Here is a 19,807-nt window from a genome sequence, read left to right on the forward strand (position 1 = left end):
ACAAGTTTAGAAGACATTTTTTGGATTATACATTCAACAACCTAGAAGTTCCACTTGCATCGAGAGATTCTGACGTAGTGTTTTTATTTTGCTCGGCGTAGATACATGAAATCAACAGGAAATCTAGGGATTCCCGTAGGAGAGAACGACAGCTTTTTCCAAGCTCACCAAGGCATAGTAGCCTATTGATTTCATGCATCTTAACCGAGCAAAAGGAAAAAAATATGATCTTCCAAATGTAAATTTTCGTAAAAAACAAGAAGTTTAAAAAATCAATATCACGATGTATTTTCATTCTAAAATGACCAAAGATTAAATTTATGAGTGTATAATATACTTTGATAGTTAAAATTATATTTTTGCCTGGAAACCATACAAACGCGTTTTTTTTATAAATTTCCATAGCTGTTTTTTCCCACAGGTCAAACCAACAAAATTATGTTTTCTCCGTTCTGTTTTTCTTGTTAATATAGTAATATAATATTTCTTCATAATATAGAATATAGAACCAATTATTATATTCGGAAAAATGTTCGGCTTAGTTCACAGTTCGATTTCTGAAAACTTTATGCTGAATTTAAAATCTGATTTTTTTAAACATTTGTATTTCCAAATTTGCTGTTTTAGACACATTTCTTTTAAAATAATCCAAATAAATAGTCACGCAAGGAAAAAGAACAAAATCTTGCCTTTGTTTCCAGACAAGAGGATTCGAATTTTCTATTACATAATTTGGTCAGTCGAATTACTTTGATCGCTATATGGATTTGCTTTTCTTAACGTGTTTTATCAACATCGAAATCGTGTTCTTGGTATGTTATAAAGACTATCTGTTTTATTTTATCTAACTACAGAAAAATTCTTCAAAATACATAGTCAGAATGAAGAGTGACAAAATAAAAGTATGTTTATTCGAAATGCTGAATAATTAACGGTGAAATACATGGATGCAAATAAAGTATTCATAATTCTTGAGAAAATTCATTTCAGTTTTAATGGGGAAACTGGTTATATAAGCCTACGTAACGAGCAACGTATTTGTACGAGATCAGTAAAAAATATTCGTACCAACCACAGATCTAAAAAAAAACAACTAAAATCACCATTTTTAAAAACAGAAGAACTCATAATAAATGCGTACACATTATGTCTCACATTAAACACTGCACGTTGATTTCGAACGACAAAACATTTCATACATGAATTCTTAATCTATAATATGAGTGTGGGATAGTATTCGAGAGAAACCATTTCTCTTTCATATTTGACGTGTCAACAACTTCAAGGATAAAAAGAAGAACCGAAAGGTTTTTGAAATTCTTGGAAACTTTACACTTTTCAACCTATACTTTAAAGTATTTGTGTATGGGTATGGAGAAGAATAAAAAAATATATCGGACGAGGCAAGAAAAAAACTAACGGATGGATAAAAAAAAAGTGCTGGGAATATATTTTGAACACATCTAAGAGCATACACCATACGATAAAAAATTTACGACGCCCTTATTAAACTTGCAAATGCGAAACAAGAGGAAATATGTAGCGTATAGTTCTTGTTATATATATACATTTTTTTTCTTTTGAAGAAAAGTGTATTTGGAACATTTTTTTTCTCTTCGTTTTCTACTATTCTGAAATACATATATATATATATATATATATATATATATATATTCTTTTACAGTTGCATCACCTCCGGCTTTTGGCAAGAGAGAGACGAATCAACCGTTCTACAAGAACGTCGCTCTAGTTATTCCCGTTGTTGTTTCGTCGCTGGTGCTGGTTATAGTCATATTTATGGTAGCAGTGTGCCTAAGGAGGCACACTGGGAATAGAAGAGGTAGAGTCGGTGAGTGTGTTTTTAAATGACTAAGTTAGAGAGAACACGGGTATACAAAAAATAATACAATACGTTTCACGTGTGTTTTTCGGTATTTTTATGCATATTCGTGAGTGTTTTAAGGAAACTGCTCTTCTATTGAATGTGATTAGATTATGCTGTTTTTTTTTTTTAAATATCAATAAAAAATCTCTTTCGCACTGCAATAACCTCTTTCCTCCAGAAATACACATATGTGTACCTCGTTTTCATATAACTATGGTTTCTCATCATTCTTTTTCAAGTTAAGACCTGATTGAAATGGTCCTAGTAAAGATATCGATCCAACCTAATTAATTAGTTGATTAATTAATTAATTGACATTTGACATTTTGACATGCAATAAACAAATATCAATCAAACATACATTTTTTAACAGTCCACTTTGACTCAGGTGTGAGGAGGATAAATAGAATCACACATATAAATTAAATAGAGAGAGAGAGAGAGAGAGTTGGTGAATTCGGATAACTCATCTGTTCATCCAAATTTCTAGAATCCATACTTCTAGAATATATATACACTGCTCAAAAAAAGTAGGGGAGCAAGCAAAAAAGTGAAGAAAACCGTTCGAGACAGCCACGTATTGGCATACAATGGATAGTACACGCGTATCATTGCGCAATACAGAAAAAAGACGTAAAACAATTTGGAATTAAGCTTTAATTCTTTGAAAATATGGAAAAAACATGAAAAGATGATTTAGGGCAACAATTTGGTTTCATGTAAACGATAAAAAAAAGTACTGTTTAGACATGATGCATGAGTTTTAATAGGGCGTGTGGTCTCCTCGAACAGCTAAGACTGCTGCACACCTGTTTGCCATGGATGCGATGAGGTTATCGATCAGACTTTGGGGAATACTGTTCCACTCCTCAAGAAGTGCAATCTGCAAGTCTCGGTCAGTAACAGGCGGCCTTGGTCGCGCAGCAATGCGTCGTCCGAGCATGTCCCAAACATGCTCGATTCAGGTCAATAGAGCACGCTGACCATTCCATACGCTGTATTGTTTCAGCTTCAAGCATGTTCTCCACCAGACGAGCTCAATGCGGTCGGACATTATCATCCTGGAAAACAAAGGAATCTCCAATGTCTCCAGCGTAAGGGATGACATGAGGTCGTAGTATCTTGTCTGCATACCTTCGGGCCGTCAAAGTGTCATTCCGAACGATATGCAGGTCCGTACGTCCGCCTATGCTGATTCTACCCCATACTATCCAACCAGCTCGTCTGTATTGTGACCTTTCACGAACGAATGCGGGGTTATTTCGAGTGCCCCTGTCCCTCCCTCCATACCAGAACACGTCGGGTGTCACACTCCAGACTGAATCGGGACTCGTCTGTAAACAGCACTTGGCTCCAATCATGTTACTCCCAATCTCAATGTTCAGCAGCCCATCTTCTTCGGGCCGCACGGTGGCGTGGGGTCAACGGAATGCAGACCATTGGCCTACGTGCATAGAGCCGTCCCTCATGAAGCCGATTACGTACTGTTTGGCTGGACACCCTTCGTCCTGTTGCCAAGAGCAACCGTCTTTGCAGCTGCGTAGCATTCTCTGTTCTGTTTCGACGGGCTGTTAACCGTATATACCGGTCATCAGTTGCTGTAGTGGCGCGTGGCCGACTTTGCCCTGGTCGACGTCTAACATTTCCTGTTTCTTGGAATCGATTCCACAGCCTTGCAACAACACTTCTGGCGACTCCAACAGCGTCCGCGACACTACGTTGTGTTCGCCCGGATTCCGTTTTGGCTATAACGCGCCATGCCATGGATTCCGGTAAATCACGTTGTTGAGACATCCTCAAGTCACCTTGTCTCAAAAAAAAAAAAAAATACTGCGCAATCGAATTTCACAGTTACGGCAGTAAAACAGACGTTTCTGCAACATCCCGATTTCTGCCCTTATCTCCTTTTTCTGGTTTTTGACGTCATGAACTTTGATTTGCATATGAAGTTTTCTTCTTCCGTTTCCTGCTAGGCTTTAAATTATGGATGATTCATTTTATGTTTATGTTTATGTTGGTATACATCTTTGCGTAATTTTGTTAAAACCATGTGCTCCCCTAATTGTTTTGAGCAGTGTATATGTATTTCAAAACTGTTCATGTTTACATTATTGATTTTTCTAAAAGATGATGAACAAATATTTAAGTGAAATATTTTTTCTTACACAGACTATGGTCTCCGGAAATCCTGCACCGACTCCATGATGATGAGTGACATGGGTAAACACGTTGGCACCCAATCGTCAACGAAGAGCTCTCATTACGCTATACCCACAGGTGAAATATTTTGTAGATTATAATATTTGTAAAGATGTTGGGGGGTGGGTTAAGAAATAATACCTAGTGTCACTGATATTACGCCATGAATGTTGAGATTTTTTTTGTTCTAGCCTTTTTCTTTGCACGAAAGTTGAGAATTTCGAGCAAAATAATTGATGTCCGATGATGACGGAGTCATGTCTAGCGGAGAAATGCATAAGAACGGGCTCCTCGTACTTGCTAGTCCTCACAATCCTTATGAAGATGTGTAACAACACGTACGATGAAACGCCAAAAAATCTCTATCTTGATTACATAATATCCCCAAACTCTTTGAACAGATTAAAGGGTATTTTCTCAATTATTTTTTACATCAATTATGTCTGTAAAAACTCAATCGTAAATGAAAATCACAAGTTATGCTATAACCACCGGTAAAATAATTTATGAAATAAGCTGATATATACTCCATTATTTTACGATAGAAAATGTCTCCCCCCCTATTTTAAAAATTGAAAAGGATAGAAAGAAGTTTACTTTAAGGAAATTTCTAAAAAATATGAATGCTTCGTCTTTTCTTGGAATAATTTGTTTCCATCTTGAATCCACAAGAAAATTCTTGAGGTCATATCGAATCAAAGTTACTAGTTTGGTCGAAAATGTTCAAAGAATGACACAACTTGAGCAATACGCATACCAAGTTCGAAGCCATAGCAAGGCTATTGGTAAATAAAAGAGCTATTCGTTCACCCTGTTTGAATAAAGTACGTGTTTTGAACCTACAGTCTCAAGATTTCGAACACGTATTCATTTAGTTCTCCAAAGATTAAAGGAACGTAGCACAATACGATATGGAAGGTATTAAAATTTCAAAGAGACCCCTCATAAACTAGATCAATCAATTTTACGTTATCGTCAATCCAACGTTGGAACATTGAGATATAAATTCAGATTATATTCAGATATTTACGCCGTAGGGGGAGTTCTTCCCTATAAGGATGGTGGTTCTATCTGGTTATTAAAATAACTCCCCTTTGAAGATGGTCAACAAGTTCATGAATTTTCGGACGAAAACATGACTATCTTGAATACGACGTAATAAAGCATGTTCGAAAACAGATTATAACTTTTCAACCGACATTTTTCTTAAATAAAAATCTCACTATTTCATGCCTTCATTACTGATTCAGTAAATATATGTTTCAATTTAATTATATTAGGTACTTTTACCCCTCGGATGCGGGATTAGTCGGAGAAATGATTTTCACAAAACGGCAGTGTGAAATATTTTTCAGTTGTTTTTTGAGAAAGATAGATGGTACTCATACGTTACAAATACAATGAAACTTATCTAAGACGGCCACCAGGAGACGTAAAACTACTTTCTACGGAATCAATAAAAAATAGACCCTTCATTGATTAATGCTCTTGTGGGCATCGTTATAAAATGGAAACGTGTCTACAGTGGGAAATTATTTCAGATTATTGACATTCCGTTTCGTATAGTTCACTGTATAATGCAATGGGAAAAAAAGATGTGATGCAAATATAGGATCTGGCTTTGAACCCTCAGTCACCGTGCTTGGTGGCAGGTCCGTGAGTACTTTGTAGAAGACCCATGGTATCATTTACATTCACTAGCATTGCATGGTCATATTTAGTGCTGTGAAATTATAATTTATCGCATCAATTTTTTATGATATGGCACAATTTTTGCACAATGTGACAATTTTTTTATGATGTAGAAAATTGGCACAAAACGGTACATTTTAGATTTTATGGGTGGGGTGCTCTAAATTTATCCTCACAGCAGGGGGTTTCGTAAAAACTTGGCCTTTTTTTTTTTACTAAAGGGTGTCCGCATGATTGCTTTGAATTTCACTAAATAGGATCTGAGTCATGAGAAATGTTAGGAAACACTGCTATATGGTACAAGTAAATTCATGAAAAATATAATATAAATATCATGAGAAATATAATATAAATATCATGAGAAATATAATATAAATATCATGAGAAATATAATATAAATATCATGAGAAATATAATATAAATATCATGAGAAATATAATATAAATATCATGAGAAATATAATATAAATATCATGAGAAATATAATATAAATATCATGAGAAATATAATATAAATATCATGAGAAATATAATATAAATATCATGAGAAATATAATATAAATATCATGAGAAATATAATAAAAAACAACAAAAGTGTATAATAGACATGCGTACCTATCTATACGTAATTTTAAGAACTTCATATCATCATGTCAAAAGGAAAAAAAAAATCTGATCATCACAGGGTGATTGAGCAGACTACTACACTGGTCATCTGTAGATGGTGGAAGTATTGTGGGGATTAATATATATGGAATTTGTTTTTAAATATAATGGTTTTTCCTATCCAATTCTTAAAGATGACGTTCGGCAGAATTATAAATGCATCCAATTCACAAATACATTTTGTCTGACGAAATAAAAGATTGAAAGGGGAACGAAATATTGTATACAGAGAGCAACGCGTAAATTTATTTTCTTACTGGGAAAAGAAATGATATGAGGTTTACTAAAAACGTCAGGTACGCCGGACGAAAATTCTGGCATCTTCTTGGATAATGGAATCAGAAGCTTCAAAACCCGACTTTTAGATTCTAGAAATTTTTCATGGTCGCATGTGACATCTATCTAAACTCAGAGCAGTCACTTCAGATTTTCATTTGACACTTTTATCCTCTCATCGGAGCGAGACACGAGGCCGTAATTTAATAAATCATTTTCCACGTTCTAAATAAAAGACATCGACAATGTTTAATTTTTTTAGGCACACTATCGTTATTATCTTCTTGTGATCACGTAAGATGTATACCTTGATTCACGTTTTTTTTTTTTTTTTTTTTTTTTTGTAAAGCACCAATTTGTCACAATTGCTTTCACAATCTCAAACGGAACTCTGAGTTTATGCGGTGAAGAATCACCGTGGTTAATTATGTCTAAAAAGATGCAGAGAAAGTTCGTTATAATGAGAGCTCTCTCGCAATGACTGAAGAAACTGTCATTGTGTAACAAATTTCTCGTCATAAGCGAATTTATAATTCTTGCTTTGCCAAGTAGACAATTTCAGAAAATGCGTGATTTATCTGGATATGTCTATCTATTGTCTATTATAATTGGATTTTGGATCATCTCGTTCTAATATTAGAGAATGAATAGGATTCATTTTATGAAATCGATTTTTTGGCTCTCATACTTGATTCTCTTTATTTATGTATTTTTTGCAATTTCATACAGTTTTCAAAAAGGGGTCCAGCTTTAAAAAGTTTGGGAAAAACTGGCCTACAGACCAATGTTAAACTCTTACACTCGTAAACTTTCGTACGCTCTAAACTAGGGGGTCAACTTTTTACGCTCGAGGGCCACATAAAAATTTTTTGCTGCGTTCCGCGGGCCACTCATTAACGTCATAGGGAGCCCAAAGACAATCACAAACTAAATATGTTTCAAAATATTTTAAAAATTTAAACTTTCAATTTAATTAATTTTAACAAATATTAATTTTGAATTTTTTGATAAAAAAAAACATTTCAAACTATATAGAGTCAAAAAATTCCTTTTTTGCTATATCAATACATTTCTGTAGCTTGAAAATGCTTTTGAAATTTGGTACATCTAAATTTTTCTCAGAGATCCCTTCTGCCTCCAATCAAGTTCCCCCCCCCCCCCGCGCCAAAGGTTGATCCTACGTACACCCAGATGCGACAAATTAAAATGCGACGCGCACTACATATTTTATGATTCCATTATGTGCATTTTCGTTTAAAAAATTAACCTGAATTGGGGTAAAAACAATTACTTTAGGTATTTTCATATTATATGAAACAATGAAAATGGATGCTTTTTGTTTATACATGTATAAGTTGAATTAATTACGTACCAAATAAAAAAGTCCTTTGTAACTTACTTTACGAATGCGAGTGGATATAATTCCTAAATTAATGCGAAACGTGACATTGTTTTTGCTTGACTAAAGCTTAAATGTTAGGTAAAAGTTGATATTCTTAAAGTATCCTCCAAATGCCGATCAGTCAGACGTGTTCTAGCTTTTGATTTTTTATTCTTCATTCGACTAAACAACTGTTCACATATGTAAGTACTGTCAAATATAAAAGACGTGAACAATGCATGTTTGCGTATTTCTAGATACTTTTCTTAGGACGCATACCTCAAATAAAAATCAATTCATGAAGGAATGTAAAAAAAAAACATGCATTTAACTGCAGAGTCACATTGCAGTAGTAATCTTTTTCTGTGGATATTATTGCCGTTTCTGCTGTATCTCCGTGTCTGGAAGTTCCTCGCAAGGACGAACCGGGTATGTACCTCGCGACATATCTAAACACCCTTTGGTATTTTAGGCGAGTATTTTATGGCCCATCCGTAGTATAACTTTTGAAGACAGAAAATCAAAAACTTTTCGAGAATTTTTTTTGACGCTTTAGCGAATGCATCCGGATTTTCGACTCGCTATAAACGGGTGGTTTTTTTTGTATCTTTATAATTAGCTGTTACAATCACCTGCAAATCAATAATTATAGCAAGAATCTCGCTATAAGCCGTTTTCGTTATTTTGGACTTTTACTGTATTTATATTGCCGAATGGATTGTTAAATTTCTTCTTCCAATGTTATGTCCATATCCTTATAAAGTAAAGTGTTTTCCAATACAGAAAGTACTAGGAGCTCAACCAGTTCCGCTAATTAGGTCGTTTTCGTTTCTAACTCTGGTTAGTGAGATACCCATAACGATACTCTTAAAAACTTGAAAAGCAAGTTTCTAGGATCTAATTCATTCTAGGAGGAAACATTGGCAACGGGAAAAGAGTGGTGCTCTTCTGAATAGAATATAGCTTGAACCTCATCAAGAAAAGTATCTTCCAATTAGGGTACGCGAGTGCATTTTGGGCCTCACACCTCCAGGCTTCCTTCCATCAATAATCGAAGTCATCATTGAAGAGCTATGTTCTCGCGTTGTAATTATAAATCGAATGGAGTGTCGTCGTATTTCGTTACGGAGGAAGTTTGAAGTGAAGTTCCAAAAGTCGTAAATCTTGTAAATGTTTCTTGAATGGAAAATTTATTTACATTTTGGACCAAAGGCAGATTGCAATTCACCTAGTACAAATAAATCGCAGCGAGTAAAATCATTGCCGCCAGCACTTTCTTGTCTAGTTAATACTTACGCTGATGATATCAATTCGTTGAAATTCACTTCAAAGTTAGTGTCGAAACAACGAACTTCTCGTTTCATTTGAATTTTAGATTTTTGCACTGTAGCAACATATGAATGAGGAAAAAGACAAACTACAATGTATCCCAATAATAACCTTTCAAGTTAGCATGTTTTCCCGCTTAGTACGACATATTGCTTTCGTGGTCGCAGCTCTTACTTACACTCTTCGAGATTTCCCGTTGACAGCGTTTTTCCGCTTAAAAAATTTTTCATGACATGGTTTTTTTTTGTTTTTTTTTTAAATCTCATAAGCTTAGTTGACTGTAGATACATTAACTTCTCTTTTCCCTTCCATTTTGGACTACTTTTGCTGAAACCTGCATCTAGAGCCAACTGCTTATGCATAGCAATATGTTCATTGTACAGTATAACGAAACTTCGCACCTCGTAGAATGCAGGAGTTTCTGCAACTGGAGAATCCGTTGAACTACAAAATCGTACAATAGAATTTATGTCAGAGAAAACTATTAAGACTTGGCCCCGTGTCTAAGTTTTGGAAAATTCCGAGAAAGAGAGGGTAAATAATTTTTTCCTTACACACCTGCTGCTACTACTACTGAGCCAGACATGGACCTCGTCCACATTTCTCTGCGAAATTTCTAACGAATTGGTGCACATTGAAATGTGCGTGTACGTGTTGTGAACCTAACGTGAAGTTTGCTACTATGTAATGCATGCTATGCGTAGTGCTTTCATATTTTTTTCTAACTATGAGTGAAGTGTAACAATTGGATATGTGTACCGTCGTAGTTGCTCTCTGTGGAGAGATTTTTAACGGTCAGATCGGCTTGAACCAACACACCTAGAAATAAAGTTAGGTTTTTCTCACCGCCCTGTACAGATAAGAAGAAGATAAGATAAAATAGTTGGTCTTATCTATGGGGAGGGTTTTCCCAGAAATTCCCGTTGTCGTTAAGTCGTCATCCCACGATTCTAGCGTGATCACGCAGGATATAGGGAAAGGATAATACAATATCTTTGTTCGACATAAACCACAAAACCGCTATCGGCGTGAAGAAAATATCAGACTACTTCGGAAACTTTCAAACAAACACGTTCGGTGCGGAATGTCTTTGTTTCGAACAGAGATATGTATTAAATTTCCCTACCCCGCGTGAGGACGCTAGAATCGTTGAATGAGGGCGTTATAGCGAGTGTGTTTTGATTTTCATTCATAAATCTCTGGCTATAAGCGAGCATTTTTTGTATCTTTAACATTAATTCTTTGGCAATCCTTTTCGAAGTACTGGTAACAGCGTGATTCTCGTTATAGGACGCCCTCATTATTGCGAACTTTTACTGCACTTCATTTTTGTTTATGGGGAATTAGAGCCAGCCAACATCCTCGAATCGCCGTACTATTATGGCACACGAATCACTAATCTTTTTCGGTATATTGTACGTAGTGTGCACGGTTCACGGAACCTTTGCCCCCGATATTTCGCTTCCGACATTTCGTCCCCGACATCTCGCCCCTGGCACGGTTCGTCCCCAGTACATTTGGCCCCCGGAAATTTCGCCCCTGACATCTCACCCCGGTACATTTAGCCCCGGGAAATTTCGCCCCGGACATTTCACACCGGGAATTTCGCCCTGACCTTTCGCCTGCCCTGACCATATGAGTGACCATATGAGTGACCCAGTGAGTGATCATATGAGTTACTCAGTGAGTAATCAAGTGAATCGGAAATTGGCCCCCTGTCATTTTGCCTACCTTGACCGTACGCGTGACCGTATGAGTGAATATATGAATGATAGTGTGAGTGACCACACCGGTATGAGTCGTAAATTTGGGAAAAATATTTTATGCTTAAACTGAAAATTCTAAATTCTTAGAATCCATTAAAGTGTGAGTCACTTGGTCACTCAGTGCTACGTAACCACCTATAAAAAGGGAGGGGATGAGGAGGATCATCTTTGCAAACACTCCACCCTCGCACTTTGCCAATCACTCAATCGTTTACTCTATCAATCACTCAATCGCTCACTTTGTCAATCACTCAGTCGCTCACTGGGTCCATCATACGGTCAGTCACTTATTCACTCAAACGTTCCATCGCTCAATTCCTCCCTTTGTCACTGACACGGTCAATCCCACTATCACTCACTTCATCACTCATACAGTTAATCACTTGGTCGCTCATGCGGTCACTCATTTGCTCACTCATACGGCCATTCGGTCAGTCACGTGGTCACTCATACGGTCATTCACTCATAAAGTCAATTGCACACTAGTTGATACGGTCACTCACGTGGTGAGTCATTCTGCCACTCGCTCAGTCATTTGTACGGTCACTAACGCACTCCTACAGTTCTTTTCACACTCACTTGGTCACTCATACGGTCACTCGATCATTCACACGGTCACTCATACAGTCAATCACTCATACGGTCACTGGATCATTTACACGGTCACTCATACATTCAATCACTCATACGGTCACTCGATCACTCATACGGTCACTCATACAGCCAATCACTCATACGTTCAGGGCAGGTGAAATGTCAGGTGTGAATTTTTCGGGGGCCAAACGCACCAGGGGCAAAATGTAACGGGGCGAAATGTCAGGGGCGAAATTTCCGGGGCCATATGTAACGGGGACGAAACGTTCCAGGGGCGAGATGTCGGGGACAAAATGCCGGGGACGAAATGTCGGGGGCGAAAGTTCCGGATCCCAGTGTGCACATAGTACGAACTATATTTCAAATAAAACTTTCTTCATTAGGATTTTTCTATGCACACCTATACGCCTTTCGTTGCCACACCTTCATTATTCCGTGGAATTTGAATTTCTTGACTGTTGAATCGCATGTGTTATTATTTTTGTTCAATTAATATTTGTTACGTATGGTGAGTTAATCATTTATGTATTTATTTTTCGTGTCACAACCATTATTGTAGCTCGTTGTCTATACAGTTTTTGCATTTATTTATTTCAGTTAAAGGACCTGATTACGCCGAACCGTATTCCTGCAATCCGCAGTCAATCCAGGTGAGTAACTGTCTTACAAAAACTATTCAACATAATATCCATGTAACTAGAGGGACTTCCAAGGGATTCGAGAACCCACTTTGATATGCAATAAAAACTTAGTAATTTGTATTAACTTCAGTAACATTCGAGGAAATGCATCCTTACGTGCGAAATAAATCAATACTTTTATTTCACGACATAATTACCCAATTATTATTTTTTAAAAAATGTATTTATTAAGAATAAATTCCAGTAGGGGCATTATAATTTTCAAAACATGCTTTAGATAATGAAACGCTCAAGTATAAAGCACGTTTCCCCTTCATTCTTAGGGTAACGACGGATTATTCGCAACGATAAAAAGACACCCGCCTAGGCCTGTTTACGTACCATCTTCTTGTAAACAAGGTAATCATGAAAATAAAGATGTATTTTAAGTGTTTCGAAATGATTTTTGTTTGGTGTAGAGATGATATATATATGTGAGTTCTCAAGAGCCTAGTTTATTAGACACTTAAGCACTTTATTTATTAAACCTGATCGAATAAAATATAACGGCAGTACTTGCCAATAAAATGCTCGTTCACGCTGAACGCAACTACCTCGAGCATAAAAATCGGTATATGCCGTTTAAAAAGAAGGACTTGAGTTGTGAAAAAAAGGAACCAATATTTCCTAATACGCTCAACTTCACGGCTTCAGTCTAAACTACTTAGTTTTGGATACTTTTTGAGGGGGGCGGCAAACAAGGGAATGTCACGGCGTGGTAGGTCTGGATTGCAGGGTAGTTGTTGCAAAACTTACCAGTTATTTCAACTTCGAGGCGCTTATGCTGATCTCTCTAATCAAAAGTCTCGTCACGGAGAAAGAGAAAAACGAGACTTCCAACTGTATAAAAATTACACTTGAGTCACAATTTGAAATACAAATGGTAACACTAATATCATACACAACACTTGGCGATAGTAAATTGTCCCCCCAGTGACAGACCAAAATTTCACTCAGTTTAGAAAAGGAATATTCCTTATAAGGAACTGAGGTAAAATAGTGATGATACTTAGTAATGTGTTTCCCCTGAGACACATATTGCTAAGTGTTATCATGCAGAGACAAAACACCCGCAGTAAATATTTCAGAAAATTTGTTTTTTAATTCACCATGCAGATATTGCAATGTCTTTCAGTAGGCTAAGCCACCGACACTGTGCAGTCGTGTGAGCATCGTGTTGGTTCATCGTGAGGATCCAGAATCGAACCCCGTCGACGCACAGTGGCGATCGGCGGAAGTTGGTTTTCTGCGGATTTTCCAACTTCCAGGAGTGAATACGAGGAGGTTTTCCATTCAATATAAAGTCCACGTGTACAGTAATGTTCACGTATACTACGTGATGTGAAATACCATATTCCACATGATCGTAATTATCTGCGTATTTTATCTGCACGCACACAGCCCTCTTCATCATTTCATTTTACCACACCTTATAAATATATATATATTTTCAAATGATAGTAATTGCAGTGTACTTTGTCCCTTAAGGATATTTTCAAACCGTCTATTTTGTTTGCCAACAGAAACGGTGAACAGCCAGCATTCCGGTGGGACGGATAGCGATACTCATGCTGGTGATAATGTCAAGTGGAGCAGTCAGAAGCCCGTGCGGTGACCGTAGTCCACCGACCGCGGACACCGCTCAATCTATATCCACAACACCTTCATGAAAAAACAAAGATGTGTCACTGAGATGCATCGAGAGTATTACATATTGCCAAAAAATTAAACAAAAAGATTAAAAAAACAACTTTTTATTCTAGTGTTTAAGAGGAAGAAAAGAAAACAAATGAAATCATCTGTTTACTATTTGTAAATAAAATTCATACAAAATTTATTGCATTCCATTGAGTTTTCTTATGCATCAGTTTTTTTTTAATATATAATATGTTTATTTCTGATCCTAATCAATCTAAGTTTGACATCGCGGGTATGATTAAAGAAAACATCACGTGATTCATCTTCATCAATAAATCAATTGTGATTCTTTGATAACGATATACTAGGATATCAGACTCACAATGACCTTTGTTTCTTACTGGAAAATGTCCCACAATAGGGTAGGGTCATCGGGATGTTCTATATGGGTCCAGAAACTTGAATCTGTTTTCAATCTGAAACTTGATTCTTAATTTGGAGGTATAAAAAGAGGCTGACACTACTTGTCCCTTATAATATTGAAGAAATTTGCTGAGTTCTCCTGTAATATGGACAGAGTGACAAAAGTTATTGAGAACAAACAATGCGTGCTAGACGAGTCGGTCACTAGGGAGGATCCAGTCACCCTAGTGCATCAGTAATAGGTTTCCATCGAGTCTTCGAATTATAAGAAGGGCACAGATTCTGCATTAAGGTACGGACAGACGAAGACATATACGGATACAGGCTCCTCGAACGGGCGGGGACGAATTCCCGAAGGTGTGTTTATTATACTGGGGAAAGCATGCCCACTTCTACTCTCCCGCCTATGAGAATAGAACAATATTTTTACGGAACGACGGTGAGCGATTGCTCTCATCGCCAACTCTGAACAAAAAATTAATTTGCTACACGAAGTGACGTTAATTGGCTCTATAGCGACAGTTCTCATATCAAACTTTTGCTCAAAGATGGCGAATGAATCATCCTGGTAAAATCAACCATCCTGATACTTAAATGTTAAAGGTTTGTCCACATCGCAATTTGACTTGGGACTAGTCATTTCGGGAACAGTCAAAAGACTACTGAATTTTGTATGTACTTGTTTCGTTTACGAGTTAATTCGGTTGCCTGTGCAGCCATACACATTACTAAAAGCTTGACAAACACAAATGTCGAATCTTCTTGTACAAAGCAAGCCAATTTGCAATTCCCCTTTACAAATATGCTTGCGCACTGACCAGTTTGTTTTTGGAATATGCCGAACTCGGCGATGATGCACTTGCTTTGGCTGCCTCTGTCCTTGTTCGTTAGCGAGCACACAAAAAGTACCAGCACCGACCAGAGCTCACTGCTGAAGAGCGAAGACAGGTACAAGCTTCCTGCATGGCACACACTTTCAGTTTTTCTCGAGCAAGTGTTGCTTGCACACGCATGTTTCGATCTTTTATTAAAATTGATAAAATCCATTCAATCTTCAAGCCGCGTGTACAAAATGGTTTAGCAAAATTATCCTGCAACCGCCCAAGTATGCTTTTCAAGCTTGCAGTTACGTGTGGAGCCGCCTTTTAAAACTATGGAGGATCCAGAATGTCAAACATCTGCAATCGTTCAACTGCTTTAGAATTCTGCTCTAACTACAGAGGCTTCAAATGGACATGTTCTTAGCTTCTCTAACGATTTGCCATCTTACCCCACATCACTCACGAGTTCAACCCATATTTACAGAGACACTATTGATGTTTATCAATCAATTTAGTGAATATTGACAATTCTAACCAGGGAAACGAGTCTTTTCTAAAGTCTAAATCTTATACCTGAGTATAAAAGGGTTAGTTTGAAGGTGAAAGATGTAGTGATATGGGGGGTTGGACCATTTCTGTATCGATTATTGAATTAAAGGAAACGTTGGAAAATCGATGCTGCTAAACGATGGAGAATGACAAATGCATCTCAATCCATTTCATGCTATATATTGTAGTGTGTGTGTGTGTGTATATATATATATATATATATATACATATTTTTCCTGGTTTGCATGTTACTGTGGCAATGTTTGCGTGACGTGTTGCATGCTCAATAAATTTTTCCCACTCCTCATATAAATATCGGCCGGGTAACGTGAATTGTCAAGTTATTTATACGCAGATACTAAAACTATTTTCAATTTTCTATAATGCATGTTATTTTTATAGTTTTTTCTGTTATGTCCATTTCTCTAAACGATATTTTTTTTACTTTCCAATATTCATTATTGGAAAATAAATAGTTCATAATTATGTAGTAATACCAAAGCGATTAGTAAGACATAATATTTTCCCCAATAGAGTATACTCTATAGCGTGCAATATTTTAGGCATTGAATAAGTGAGTGATTGTCATAAGTTTGAATAAGTACTGGATACGTGTTTTTTTTCCGAAAAAAAATAATTGCTTGAAGCTGATGATAGCATAATGACTGCACAGATAAATCATAATAATCACCAATTCTTTGCTCCAACCTTTGATGTTAGTCTTGCTCAACGAATGACATGAAAACAAGATTGCATGTCACGAACTTACTTGAATATTATTATTCCACTTCTCGATACACTCGTGATATTATTTTAAATTATAATCAGTACACACTGCGCTATAATTGGTTTAAAAACAAATTTGTCGGATTGTTTCAGCAAGTATCTCTGAAATTTTATGGTTCATTTCAAATTCAAGTAAATGTGCAAAACGAGGATGTGTTGTGATGTTTGAACGTTTTAAGAATGTTTAGTCACGGTTATACTTGTATCCTCTTTACACCTGAGCCAAAACTAACAATTAAAAACTTTTTTTGATTGATTTGTGTTTATTTTATGTCGAAATGTCTTTTAAAAGGACAGAAAATTAATTAATTAATTTGGATCGATATGTTTACCGGGGAGCATTTGAGTTTGGTACACATACGTGTGTACCTCAGGACTTAACCTGAAGAAAGAAGCATTTAAAAACCCTTTAAAACCGTTAAAATGAGGAGTGAAGAGGAGATAAAGTTTGAAGTCTATAATTTTGATCTACCTCTATGTTTGCAATCTTATAATATATATTCTCAATACAGAAATTGCGAAATTAAGTTTTTAATTGTGCCTCAATTGGGCCGACAGAGAAATAAATTAACACAACAACATTTATATAAAAAATTAGATATATCGGCGATTGAAATTATTGATTTTTGGCCATTTTTTATTTTGGCTGCCTATTCCTGCAATGTTTTGAGTTAACCATATTTCGCTATATTGAAGACAGGCGCATAGTTTGCTGATTAATATTTTGCTTTTATTTTGGGGGTTTTATAAAAATTGTGACTCACGTATTTTCTTTAAAAATCGTTTCTGAATAGGGGGGGTTCAACTACGAAAAAATAGTTTTGTATCTTTTCTGATATTTTTTTTTCATGTTCGATTTGAATTATAAAATGAATCATATAACTCATATGACTTTCTGACACTTTGGTGAAAAACTCTATATACTCTCTCGAAAAAAAAAATAACTGAAAGAAAAGAAGAAATTATTGAAATCGAATTATATAAACTTGAAATGCATGGCTGAAATATAATATGTGATAATCAAAATGTCAATAAAAATTGTTCGAAGTTCTATGAACGGCGAAAATAGCAAATAAAGTTTTTTTAAATCTTTACTTACGTTGCTAGCCAGGATTAGCCTGACACTTCTCAACAGGTTACTCAAACGATAGAATGATAGAACATGTGACGATGAGAAGTCGAAATGGATCATTTCTAGGCGGAGAGGGCTAGTCCTGGCCGGGACCCCCAAGTCAATGATCTTATGATTGATTGCTAACTTGTTTTCTTTTTTCCTACGCACTCGAGAACTTTGTACGTGAGGATGCAAGAGAAAAAAAAAACTGAGCTATTTTCGTTACCTGTACTGTTTAGAACGTAGTCGAAGCAAAGTATGACATAAACTTAGTAAAATAAAATGTGTCATTGCATCGTCATGATAATTTACAAATTATTTCTCATCATAATAGGTTTGCATCTCTTCCTCAGATAAGTCCTTTGTACGTGTAGGCGGAACACCATAGAAATCTGGGTTGATGATAAAACCACAAATACTAACGTATTTGATGAACAAAATTCCATGGATTCTGAATAAAATATTGGTATGAACATAACAATCTAGGAGCTTACGGCTTTTTGGAACGTTGTCAATGTTCAATGAATGGACACTTTATGGACAATTACTTATTTATTTATTTACATCCCGACTATAGGAGAGAGATGAAAAAGACAAAGTACAAAAAGCATGAAGCAAATACGAATAAAAATGAATGAGAAATAACTACATGGAAAAATAATTACCAAAAAAAGATAATACTGGAAATGCATACATAAAATAATGAAGAAAAATCAACAAATTTGTAAAAGTCTATAAAAATAAATCAATATGTGAAAACATAGAATTATAAGGTATACAAAATCTGTTTATAGAACCATATTACGCGATGCGGTTTCGAAATAATGGCTTAGCAATAAATTCGTTTGTTGTTGTTCTGCGTTACGGTACGCGAAAACTAATGTTATTCAGAAAATAATTGAAATATAGTTTATTGTTTAAACAGATTTTTAAATTTTTTTTAAAAGGAATCAATTAGCATTAAATTGTGACGTTATTTGAGGCTCTCAATACCGATCAAGTCACTCAGATAGGTGGTGAAAAAATTTCGAATATATGTATATATAATATTTTTTTAGTATACATAGCAAAAATAATATAAAGAGCGTCCCAAATTATTAACGTATATTCTAGTTTAGTTTTTACCAATGAATTATGTGAACAATACTAGGAATATTTTGAAAATCATTAGTTTTTCTTTTCAGAACTATATATTTTTTTGATTTATTTATAAGACATGACACATAAATCCATAACATGAGCATTAAAGCTGAAATAAGATATATAAAATGATCCTAAGTCTGTCACAGTAAAGTTTATTAACAACAGTGCATTTTTCAATGCGTAATTAAAAAATATTAGTTTGTTTTTTACGAGTGTATGAGATGACAAAGCAGTTTCCAACTTCTAGATAAAGTTCAGTCTTTCCACACAATCCAGACAATGCATTAAGTTCGTTTTGAACCTTTGTATGAGATCAGAAATCGCAAATAAGCATAAATATATTTGAATAATTAGCAAACATGGAGGCAGTAATTAAAATAAAAATTAGATAATTTTTCGTTAAAATTTTAAACAATAATGGGCCTAGTACAGACCCAACCCGGACCCCCCGATGTAGCATAAAAAACCATAGTTAAGGCAGACAAATATGAGCACACTACGTATACTTTTTTTATTGTTATAGTTAACAGTACACGCGAAGGCAAAAACAATATTTCGTAATCATGTTGTACTCGAATTCTAAGAATTTTTGGAAATAACCCCCACACACAAAAGCAAGAAGACTGAAAAACTGGGTAATTTTGGAAATTCATTGCATTTCTTTAATTGACAAAATCGAGATTTATGATTATCTATGAGAATCGGTGCTTGTGAACGTTATATCTGGAGATTCATAACATATGAGGCTATTATACCAAAGCTCAATTGTAAATTAGAATGTCATTTATTAGAAATTGCGACTCGTAATATATCGGTATGCAAGGGGACCCGGGTTCGAGCGCCGGAGGGGACACAAATCAATTTTCT

At 35.7% G+C, this 19,807-nt stretch overlaps 1 protein-coding gene across 2 annotated transcripts in view; it reads left to right on the top strand.

Annotated features, from left to right (window-relative positions):
• The window catches only part of LOC149078986 (cell adhesion molecule Dscam1-like), a 150,363-nt gene extending 136,060 nt beyond the window's left edge, over nucleotides 1-14,303 (top strand). The window contains exons 23-27 of one of the 2 annotated variants that reach the window (XM_089241232.1): nucleotides 1,685-1,849; nucleotides 4,055-4,162; nucleotides 12,384-12,436; nucleotides 12,751-12,826; nucleotides 13,990-14,303. In XM_089241232.1, the coding sequence (XP_089097358.1) occupies nucleotides 1,685-1,849; nucleotides 4,055-4,162; nucleotides 12,384-12,436; nucleotides 12,751-12,826; nucleotides 13,990-14,081 (494 nt within the window). In that variant the 3' untranslated portion in view covers nucleotides 14,082-14,303. The remainder of the gene's footprint in view (nucleotides 1-1,684; nucleotides 1,850-4,054; nucleotides 4,163-12,383; nucleotides 12,437-12,750; nucleotides 12,827-13,989) is intronic. The other variant, XM_089241233.1, reaches the window with a different exon arrangement.
• The last annotated feature ends 5,504 nt before the right edge of the window (nucleotides 14,304-19,807 follow it).

This window comes from Pholcus phalangioides, unplaced genomic scaffold, assembly GCF_987345545.1.
Source record: "Pholcus phalangioides strain wild (caught in Gottingen) unplaced genomic scaffold, Ppha-v1.0 ptg000013l_1, whole genome shotgun sequence".
Taxonomy (NCBI): Eukaryota; Metazoa; Arthropoda; class Arachnida; order Araneae; family Pholcidae; genus Pholcus; species Pholcus phalangioides.